Source organism: Notamacropus eugenii, chromosome 5 (genome assembly GCF_028372415.1).
Source record: "Notamacropus eugenii isolate mMacEug1 chromosome 5, mMacEug1.pri_v2, whole genome shotgun sequence".
Classification (NCBI taxonomy): domain Eukaryota; kingdom Metazoa; phylum Chordata; class Mammalia; order Diprotodontia; family Macropodidae; genus Notamacropus; species Notamacropus eugenii.
In genome coordinates, this window is record NC_092876.1 from 89,257,077 (window position 1) to 89,268,489 (window position 11,413).

At 43.1% G+C, this 11,413-nt stretch overlaps 1 protein-coding gene across 1 annotated transcript; it reads left to right on the forward strand.

Moving 5' to 3' along the window:
- Positions 1 to 7,848: 7,848 nt before the first annotated feature.
- Positions 7,849 to 11,008, forward strand: CAVIN3 (caveolae associated protein 3). Its single transcript, XM_072610148.1, has 2 exons — positions 7,849 to 9,262; positions 10,341 to 11,008. Exons 1-2 carry the CDS (start codon positions 8,891 to 8,893, stop codon positions 10,746 to 10,748), a joined length of 780 nt encoding a protein of 259 aa, XP_072466249.1. The 5' UTR covers positions 7,849 to 8,890; the 3' UTR covers positions 10,749 to 11,008.
- Positions 11,009 to 11,413: the final 405 nt, after the last annotated feature.

The following is an 11,413-nucleotide window of genomic DNA, read 5'->3' on the forward strand; positions in this document are numbered from 1 at the left end:
TCCTTTCTTGCTCTTAAATGAAGAAGTATTAGAGAAGGGACTGACTAGGCTGTGACTCTGTGAACTTTAAAAGGTTAGGAGAGTTCTAGGGAACCAGGAATTGGAGTCTATGCCAGAGGGTACCAGGAGCATAGCCTGGTAAAGAATAGCCTGCTTGATCCAGCATAGAAATGGACCAAGGATAGCCCAGAGTGTCTTGTCTATTAGATTAACTGTGCCACGTTCAGAAATGAACTTGGTGGAGTGAATGCTTTGTGGTAATCACTTTCCCTAGGGTCCAAGATGGTATAGGGGAGAATATGCCTGCCCACACTTAAAGGGAAGATTTGCTTTCTACACCTTCATAATAAATATCCTGTTTTGGATAGCTAATTTATATTAAATCATTAAATTAATACGTGGACACTAATAAATGGTAATAACAATACAAGGGAGATACTAACCATAACTTGTAATTGACATTGGGGGGAATAGATTGGAATAGAAACATAAGGCAATAACATTAGAAAGAGAACCCTTAAGTGTGGGGTACCCTTAGATCCATGAGGGCGAAATATAAGATCTGGTCTTGCTTTTCAGGATCTGACTTGTCAATGTGATTGGAATTGGGATGAGGACTACCTGAGAGAGTATTCAGACAAGGGGCAGGGAGAAATAGATAGATGGATAGATAGATGATAGATAGATAGATAGATAGATAGATAGGTAGATAGATGATAGATAGATAGATAGATGGATGGATAGATAGATGATGGATAGGCAGAGGGAGGGAGGGAATGGAGGGAGAGAGAGAGAGAGTGAGAGAGAGAGAGAGAGAGAGAGAGAGAGAGAGAGAGAGAGAGAGAGAGAATAAAATATTGCTAAACTGGGAAAAGAAATATAAGTAAAGCAAGATAGCCTCTGCCCTCAAGATGCTCACATCCTAGAAGAGGAAGATGAAACATAAAGGGGAGCTTTGGTGGGGAGGTTCTACTCACAGGTAGCATGGTTTGCAATTAATGACCAAGAAGTGTAACAGGCTTAGTTCTAGATGAGATATAGTTAAAATTCAACTATCAGGTCTCAAGGTAGTTCTTGGGGCAGAATCCAAGTTTCTGGTGGGGAGTAGGTAGGCATGAAAGCTAGTTTGGAGCTTGTAGCTGAGAGGAAGGAGGATAAGACCCCAAAATAAATGATTCTGATAAAGATTAAAATGAACCAAGTATGTAGGAGAGGTCCAAGCAGAGTGCTCTGTGAAATCTGAGGTGGACTTTTAGTGGAGGGATAGGAGAGTGGGCAAGGATTGATTAGGGAAAGCTTCTTTAGGGGGTAAATATAACCATTTGTTAAACATCAGTATACATAATGAATACACGTGAAGGAAAAGAGGGATTTTAACATGGAAAGATGGCAAGGGGGGATGGGAAGGCACATACTAGTTATGGTGGAAGCCTGAACAAAGGTCTTAGATTAGAGACAAGAGAAAGCAAGATGATACTTAGTACAATGTAGCTTCAATATTTGAATGGGGATAGCATGAGATATATTGGAATGGTGCATTAGAACTAGCTTGTGGAAGGCCTTGAATATTAGAATAAGGAGTTTATATTTTATGCAGCAGATGATGAGTAGTCAGTAGTCACTGACATTTTTGAGTAGCACTGTAGAATTATCTCAGCAGTTCATTAGGAAAATTACATAGGCAGCAATTTGAAGGACAGGTTGGAGGTGAATAGACAAGAGACTTGTTAGGAGAATTTTGCAATAATCTAGTCAAGAGGATCTGACTACAGCTAGGTGTAGTGGGAATAGAAAAGAGGGTGGAGATGTGAGAAATACTGAATGCCACAAAAGTGTTGAGAAGACTGAAAAGAAGGCCACTAGATGTGTCAATGACAACACTAAGGACCTTGGAGAGAGCAGTTTTGACAGGATGGTGATGAGGAGGAGGAGAACCAAATTGATTGAAGGTAGAGTTGGAAGAAAAGTAGGAAATGCAAAATTTAACTCAAGATTTCAAACCTGAGTGATTACAAGGTCAGGGATGCCATCAAATAGAAATAGAGACATTAGGAAAAACAACAGATTTGGGGAAAAATATTATGAGTTTAGTTGGGGACATAATGGATTTGAGATGCCCATAGGACATTTGAAAATATAATGGGCCTGTTTAACTGTATCAGAAGCAAGAGGAAAGCCAAAGAAAAGATAAAATTACTGCTGGAGTGTATGAGGTAATGATAACAGAAAAATCATTTTTTTATTTGGCTTCTGTGAATAATAGTCATACTGTGATGTTTGTAAAAGATGGTTAACAGGAAATTAAAGCACAAGGTAATTGAGGAGATGGTGAGCAAGTACCCACTACTATTAATTGAAGATTTAATAATAGAAGATATTTGCATAACACTTTCAGCTCTGCACTTTATATACATTTTCTCATGTGTTCCTCAAAACAATCCCCATTTTACAGATGGGGAAACTGAGGTTAAGTGAGGTTAAGTGAATTGCCAAAGATTATACAGGTGGGAAGTGTCTGAGGCAGCATGTGACCTCTCCAAGTTTAGCACCCCCTCCACTGCCCCATCTAGCTGCCCAATAATTATTTTTATTATCATGATCAAATGAGATACATTTAGCACAGTATCTGGTACAAGCTTGGTGCTGTTCCCTTTTCCTTCCTGATCCTTTTCAAATGGCTTCAAGAAACAGTCATTATTATTAATATTACACATTTCCATTCCAAATTACTTTCAAACATTTAATAAACATTTGTTATTAACCATAGTAATAACTAACATTTATATAAGCACTTGCTACAGGTATACCTTGGTGATATTGCAGATTCAGACCACCTCAATGAAGCAAATAAAGTGAGTCACATGAATTTTTTGATTTTCCAGTGCATATAAAAGTTATGTTTACACTATACTGTAATCTGTTAAGTGTACAATAGTATTATGTCAAAAAAGTATATACCTTAATTAAAAATACTTTATTGCTAAAGAAAAATGCTAACCATCATCTGAGTCTTCAGTAAGTCATAATCTTTTGGTTGGTTGAAGGTCTTGCCTTGATATCGATGGCTGCTGACTGATCAGGGTAGTGGTTGCTGAAGGATGAAGTGGTTGTGATAATTTCTTAAAATAAGACAGCAATGAAGTTTGCCTTATGGATCAACTGTTCCTTTCACTTGAATACTTAGAGACCATTGTAGGGTTATTAACTGGCCTAATTTCAATATTGTTGTGTCTCAGGGAATAGGGAGGCCCAAGAAGAGGGGAGAGAGACAAGGGAAGGCCAGTTGGTGGAGCAGCCAGAATACACACATTTATTGATTAAGTTCACCATCTTATATAGACTCAGTTGTGGGGTCCCAAAATAATTCTGATAGTAACATCAAAGATCATTGATCACAGATCACCAAAAAAGATATAATAATAATGAAAAAGTTTAAAATATTGTGAGAATTACTAAAATGTGATGCAGATACACAATCTGAGTACAGCATCTTCGCATGATAAAGTGAAGCAAAATAAAACGAGGTATGCTTGCATGTGCCAGGCACTGTGCTAAATGCTAAAGACTTTACAATTATGATCTCATTTTATCCTCTTAACAACCGTGGGAGGTAGGTGCTATTTTTACTCTCATTTTAAAAATGAGGAAACAGGCATACAGAGGTTAAATGACTCGCTGAGGTTATACAGCTAATAAATGTTTGAGGCTGGATTTGAAGTCAGATCTTCTGGCTCTGCAGTGAACAGAGTGCCAGGCCTGATATCAGGAAGACCTGAGTTCCTACCTTAGATCCTTAAGATGTGTGATCCTGAGCAAGTCACTTAACTTTGCTTCTCATCTATAAAATGAGCTGGAGAAGGAAATGGCAAACTACTCCATTATCTTTGCCAAGAAAACCCCAAATAAGGTCACAAAGAGTCAGACATGACTGAATAGCAGCTTCCTGACTCCAGGCCCAGCACTCTAACCACTACACCACCTAGCTGCACCATTGACTCCCATTACATGCAAGGCACTGAAGTATGCTCCTGGGATAAAAAGAAAATATTGAAACAATCATATCCCTCAAAGAACTTACATTCTACAAGGAGGAATAAATCTTGTAAGTGTATACAAATGCCTATTAAAAGGCAGAGAGAGATGAGAGGTGTGTGTGTGTAACACAAAGGGTCACAGGAATATTTGAGGAGGGAAAGAAAGAACATGTTCAGTTGAGTTACAATCATGAATAACTACATGAAGGAGATGACACTACAGCTTTGACTTGAGGATAAGGATTCTGAAAGATAGAAATGATTCAGTTCATTCCAGCCATAGGGGACAGCATCTGCAAATGCATGTACAGAAGTGGGAACATCTAGTAGTCCAATTTGACTGGAAAATACAGTACACGAAAGGGTGTAATGTGAAATACGACTGGGAAGGTAGGTTGTAGCCAGATTGTTAAGGGTTTGGAATATCAGATTGAGTGGTTTTAATTGTATCCTCCAAACAATAAGGCTTTTAAACAGTGGAGGGACATAGCTACCTTGTCTCTTAGAAAGATTACCTTGGCAACTCTGTGAAAGATGAATTTAAGTGCCTTAAGGTTTACAAAAACATATTTCTTACCTCCTAGAGCAAATATTATCTTCATTCTGCACTTAAGGAAACTGAGGTGCAGAGAGGTTAAATGACTATCATGACACTAAAGATCTACTATTTGAAAGGTGCTGTGCTAGGCCCAGCAATACCCAGGATAAAGGCAACAAGTACAGACAAACTCTATCCCAAGAAACTGTAAAAAAAAAGGGTTCAGTTTCTTCGTTTGTAAAAGGACAGTATTCATTCACTAGATGATCTCTAAACTCCCTGCCAACTCTAAATCTAGGATACTGTTTGCTGAATCACTATCAGTGATCTTTGAATAATTATGAAGAATTATGAGACATTTCAGGACAGAAACAGGAAACATTTATTCTGATTTTCCAAAAGAGGGAGAATTCTTAAACTATAGATCAGCAACTTCATTTTCTGACAAATTTCTAGAATCCATTATTAAAGGGATAATTTACAAACCCTTAGAAAAGGAAGTGGTGACCACCAAAGCCAGTATGGGTTCATCCAGAACAGCTCATGCCAGACTAATCTCATTTCCTTTTTTTGAAAGAGTTACTGGACTTGTAGATGAGGAGAATATAATTAGGCAGAGTATAACTGAATTTTAGGAAGGCATCTGACAAAGCCTCTCATGACATCGTTCTGAAAGGAGATTGAGATATAAGGGCTAAGTAATAGCACAATTATAAACCTTTGGAGGCATCTGAACAACCAGACCCAAAGAATGGTGATTAATGATTGAGGTCAACTGACTTGGAGATTTCTAGAATTCTTCAGGGTTGTTATTAATCTTGTCTTGTTTAACATTTTTACTGATTTAGATGAACAAATAAAGACCATGCTTTATTAAATTTTTGGATAACATGGGAAGCATTGCCAATATATACATATATGTATACATCTATACAATATAGACATATATCTATATACCTATAAACATCTCTATAGCTGAGGTAAAAACAAGGCAATGTATGTACCTGTACACATGTATATATGCATGTGTTTCTTTACATATACTGACACATAGATATACAGATACATGTGTACCTGTATGAGTGTGTACATGAGTGCATGCAGGCATGCGTATATGTGTGTGTGTGTATAAAATTGTGATCAAAAAGAGGCAATGTAGTTCAGTGAAAAAAACTCCTGGATTTGGAGTTACAACTTAGCTTCACATTTCAGTTGATAGTCCTTGTGTGATCTTAGGTTGGTTCCTTAACCTCTCTGGGTCTCAGTTTCCTAATCTAATATATGAAGTTCTTCAATTAGATCAGGGCTCCTTAACCTAGTACCTATGAACTTAATTTTTAAAAAAAATTTTGGATTCAATATAATTGATTTCCTTTGTAATACTGTGTGTTTTAGCTTATGCATTTAAAACCATTTTTCTGAGAAAATGTCAACAAGTTTCACCAGACAGCCAAAGGGGTCCATGACACACACCCATACAGAGAAAAGATTAGAAATCCCTGGATTATCCTTTCCAGTTCTAAATTGATTATGATTTTATGATTCTGACAGGGTAGAATGAAAGGCTAAAACTAATAAAATATAATTTAATAAAGATAATTATAAGGGTTCTACAGGGGTTATTAAAAAATTAGCTGCACAAATATTGGATAGAGGAAATACGACTGGACAACAATTCATGTGAAAAACACCCTTGGGTTTTAGCGGACAGCCAGCTCAATAGGAGTCAACAATGTGGTGCAACAGTCAATAAACTTATTTCAATTCAATTCAACAAACATTTATTCCACAATCAGAGACTCCAGAAATAGAAGTGGCATTCAGACTGTGGATAATGATAGACATAGACTCTTTTGTGCTCAGCTCTGGTTAGCTCATCTCTGGAATATTGTGTTCAGTTGTGGATGCCATGTTTTAGGAAGCAGAAACGTTTTTATAGATTCAAAGGAGAAGGGTCCAGGACTGTGATTGGTCTTAAAAGCTATGTATTTGAGGATCAATTAAAGGAACTGGGGATGCTTAGTTAGAGAAGATTTTTAGGGGTGAAAGCACGAACCCAAACTTCAAATATTCAAAGGGCCAACACACAGAAGAAGGGATTGGTGTTTTACTTTTCTCCAGAGGAAAGAAGCAATGGGCTGAAGTATAAGGGGCACATTTTAATTAGATATAATCTTCCTAATTATTGTCCAAAAGGGGAATAGTTTGCCTTAGTTGTCCAACCCTTAAGATCTCCAAGAAGCTAGATGTTGACTTGTTAGAGATATTGTAGAGTAAGGTTATTGTTCAGGTACTGGTAACACTAGATAACCTTTAGGGTAGCTAGGTGCTGTAGTGCACAGAGTGCTGACTCTGGAGTCAGGAAGAAAATAAAGTCAAATCTCCTCTCAGATACTTCCTAGCTGTGTGACCCTGGGCAAGTAACAGTTGTCAGTCTCAGTTTCCTCAATTGTAAAATAAGAATTATAATAATACCACTCACCTTCCAGGGTTGTTGTGAAGAGTAAATGAAATAATACTTGTAAAACATCTGGCACACAGCAGGCACATAACAAATGCCTTTTCCTTCAATTTTCAACTGACTTCACAAAATGTGAGGTTGGAATTCTAGGGAGGTCTGTATTAGAAATATATTTAAAAGTCACATACTTAATAAATTCAGTGATATAAGCCACCGTGGTTATGAAATACCAGAGAGATATATAGAAAGGAGGTGAAGGACAGAACATTGAAGGTATATTCATGTTTAAGTAGGATTAGAAACTGGACACAATGCACAACGTGCACAGGAAGAACTTGGGTTCTGGTGTCAGAGGATCTGAATGTGCGTTAGTACTCTACCAACTTTGTGACCCTGACCAAGTCACTTAATCTCAGTCTTCATTTACAAAATGAGGGGGTTGAACTAGCTACCGCTCAGGTTGCTTCCAGAGCAAAATTTATGATCTGTGCTACTCAGGGGTTAAGGATGGAAATTCAAATGAAACAAAGCAATAGATTTAGAGAAAAGCTAATTTGCATGTGCATTAGTCTTTCCTTTGTACCAAACCAGAGTTTCCATTCCAGTTCTGTTCTTTTTCTTGCTTTTTTCTTCATGCCTGTGGTCAATAATTTCTTTTTAAAAAACCTAGATCTGTGATATTTCAATCTACCTATAGTCTCAGTCTCTCTGCTGACCCTCGCATCTCCAACTGACTTTGAGACAACTTGATGTACAGTCGTTTAGTCATTTTCAGTTGCATCAGATTCTTCCTGACTCTATTTGGGATTTTTGTTTTTGTTTTTGTTTTGGCAAAGACACCGGAGTGGTTTCCTCTCATCTTACAGATGAGAAAACTGATTGACTTTCTTGACTGATCTGCCTTTTCCAATCAATCATTTTCTTCAGGGAGGTGACCTGGGCTCATTTAGCCATTCTACGGTGGCTCGTCTCAGTGAAATAAATTATTCCTTTGGCTGTAACGGGGCTGGAGATGAGCACTTCGGGTGAGACTTTAAAAGAAAGACTAAGTCGGGGAACAACCACATTTTAGGACACAACGACAAACGACAAAGTACCGGATGGGAGAAGAAATTAGCTTGTTAATCAGGGAATCCCAAATGGGAAACGGGGATGAGGGTCTGAGTGATAGATAAATGAACAAATTAAAGTATCGAACATTAGGAGTGGTGGGACAACTGCCCTACAGCAACGCCAGTGCAGTCTGAGCCAGTCGGAAGATGCCCCAGAGTGGGCGGGCCCCAGAGGATCCTCCCTGGAGGATCGAGGTTCGGGACGGCTGGTACAAAGGCGCAGAGGGAGCAGTTAGCGGGCCGGTCAGTTTGGCTGGAATGCTAAGAATGTGAAGAGGGATAACGGAAAAACAAGTCCGGAGCCTGGACGGCCAGCCCCTCCTCCCACAAGGGCCTTCGGACCTCGAAGGTGGTCCTTGGGGGTCGGGCCCCCGGGGCTCTGGTCTCCTCCAGCTGGCGCTGCGCTCCGCAGCGGGCAGAGTTAGAGATGCTGATGCCCGCGGCGCCTTGGCACGGAGCGAGGGCATGGGCATGGAAGAAGCATTTTGGGGACCAGGGGCCCCGGCTGCCCGCCTCCCTCTGCGGGAGGAGCCCCGCAGGAGGAGGGAATGAGGGCTGGCTAGGGCGTGGCGGCTGGAGAAGGGGCAGCCCCTAAAGACCCCGGCCCCGCCCGTCTGAGTCACGGACCCCGGCCCTGCAGCGGCGCTCCCCGCCCCCGACGGGAGGAGCCCGGGAGGCCGCGGTGCACACACAAGCGGCCGAGGGAGCCACGAGACGGGAGCGGATCCGAGCGGGCTGGGGCGCCATGGGGGAGGGCGTGCTGGCGGCTGAGGCCGCGGAGCGCGGCCCGGTGCACGCCGTGACCGTGGTGACGCTCCTGGAGAAGCTGTCCGCCATGCTGGAGGCGGTGCGGGAGCGCCAGGGCGGCCTGGCCCAGCGGCAGGGCGGCCTCACGGGCACCGTGCTCCGCATCCAGAGCGGCCTGGACGCGCTCAGCCGCAGCCACGGCGACACCAGCCACAGGCTGGCCCAGCTGCTGGACAAGGCCGAGCGCGTCAGCACGCACGCCCACGCCGCCCGCGAACGCGCCGTGCAGCGCGCGCTCCAGGTGCAGCGGCTCGAGGCCAACCACGCGCTGCTGGTCGCCCGCGGCCAGCTGCACGTCCAGCTCTTCAAGGTCAGTGAGGGCCCCGGCGCAGGCCCCCAAACCTGGGCCTCGGGGCACCCCTGCTCCCCCGGCCGCGCCTACATTCCTGGCCGCTAAGCCGCGCCCGTGCTTACGTCATCCTTCGAGGCCGTGCCCACTAGCCCTGGACCGAGCAGCTGCCCCCGCCTCGTGCCCCGCCCAGCCCCAGCCACTTGGGCATAGACGCAGACTGAATCCTGGAAGGGATTGTAGGGAATCTCGAGGTCCTGCGCCCTCGCTTTACTGATGAGGAAACAGCCCAAAGGCAGGCAGCTAACAGCGGCATTGGTGGGACTAGAACCCAGCGCTCCACTCCTTGGCTTAGTGCTTCTCCCTCAACGCCAGGGCTCCTTCTTTACCTGGGGGCCAAAAACTCTTTGTCCATGGGTGGATCTAAGAAGGTCCATGAACTTGAATGGGGGAAAAATTACATGACATGATTTGGTTTCCATTATAATCCTGTGTATTCAATGAATTTTAAAACATTCTGAGAATGGGTTCCTGGATTGCACTGGAATGACAGGGATCCATGTCACACAAAAGATGAAGAGTCCTGCTCCTCAGTGTTGTTCATTTCTGTGGACTATCGCATCCCCTGGCTTCTATGGGACATAACCCCCAACCCCCCTCCTCTAATCCCCGTGTGGAAAAAGTTATAGGAAGGACTGTTCTCCTCTTTTAATACATATTCCTGTTGTGAGTAGCCTTCTACCCAATACAAACCTTCTTGTGACTAATGTAGTGGAATAACTTGGGTGGAACTACTTACAGGCACTAAGAGGACTTAATTCATAAGGCCTAGATTCCTGCTCCCAGTTAGCTTCAGTCATCTTTCCCTAGGGCTCACCCACACCATTCCATCCACTTCTGGGGCTGTAGAAGGAAGGGGGTAGCCCAAATTGTGCCAGGAGTATTTCCTAGGCAGGAGTAAGTCTTGGGGAGGGTGGCAAAGACATGTTATTGCGTTGGCAGGTGGCTCGGATGGTCAGTATTGCTTCTGGAAGTGACATCTTAACTATACCAAGACATTGTTTCTGGGGAGAAAATATTCGTTGTTCTTCACTTTCAGGAGGAGGCAGAAATCCCAGCCAGAGCTTTTCAGAAGGAGCCAGAATCCACAGAAGAGAAGGAACCAGGACCAGAGGCCCTAGAAGAGCTGGAAGAAAGGGAGAGCTCAGATGAGGAGCCAGTGGAATCCCGGGCCAAGCGGCTTCGGCGTACTGGCCTAGAGAAGATGCAGAGCTTTCGCAGGGCACTGTCCACCCGAAAGAGCAAGGGCCCTGCCCCACCTCCACCCACTCCCACCAAGCCTCCCCGATTGGGCCCTAACCAGGGCATTGAAAATAAGCCCGAGGCAGGGGTACTGGTTGAAGCAGAACCAGAGTTGGAGCTAGAGCCATCAGTGAGCCCTGTGGAAGATCCAGAGAGCCCTGAGGCCAGGGAAACTCTGATGCTTGAGAAGGAGGATGCTGCCTAGTGCTCCATCCTGCCTGTCCATTTCTCTGTGCCTTTATCTTTAATAGCACCATCAGTTGCAAGCAACAAAGCCTAGTTATCTATAAATCACCTTTACCCAAGCAAAGAGCCCTACCTTTATAGTTCACCTCACTCTCTCTTGCTCCCAAATTCAGGCCTGCACTCTAAAGCCTTCCTCCAATCCACCCCATTCTAAACCTCAAAGACCAACACTATTACCCTCCCAAGTGTGCTCAAGATTAATAAACTAATTTCACAAACCACAGGTTTCATGTAATTGAGGGGTGATACTACATGAAACAAGGGGCCACCTGGAACACTCAGAACAATTCGTGATATTCTCTCCTGAAGGTCTCTGAAGGCTTTTATCTCTTCCAGGTCCCTGGTCAGGAGCTCTAGTCTATCAGAGTGAAAGGACTGTTCTTTGCAATAAATTTTGTTCCTGCAAGGTTTGCATAGGGGAAACAACCAAGCAAGCTGTGGGACAGGACCATTACTGAGGGAATAGGATCATGGAACCAGTGTTAGAGTTGGAAGGCCCTGTAGAAGTCATCTAGAACATGTGTCCTTCCCTTTCTCCCCCATTTTGCAGACAAGGAAACTGAGGCTCAGAGGTGTTAAATAATATAGGCAGAAAGTGGTAGATCCAGGCTTTGAATCCGGGTC

What these genes read in the sequence shown, in the direction of transcription:
- CAVIN3 (XM_072610148.1), top strand. Translation starts at nt 8,891, where the DNA reads ATGGGGGAGGGCGTGCTGGCGGCTGAGGCCGCGGAGCGCGGCCCGGTG. An exon ending in TGCACGTCCAGCTCTTCAAG is followed by an intron (nt 9,263 to 10,340) that starts GTCAGTGAGGGC and finishes CTTCACTTTCAG; the next exon opens with GAGGAGGCAGAAATCCCAGC.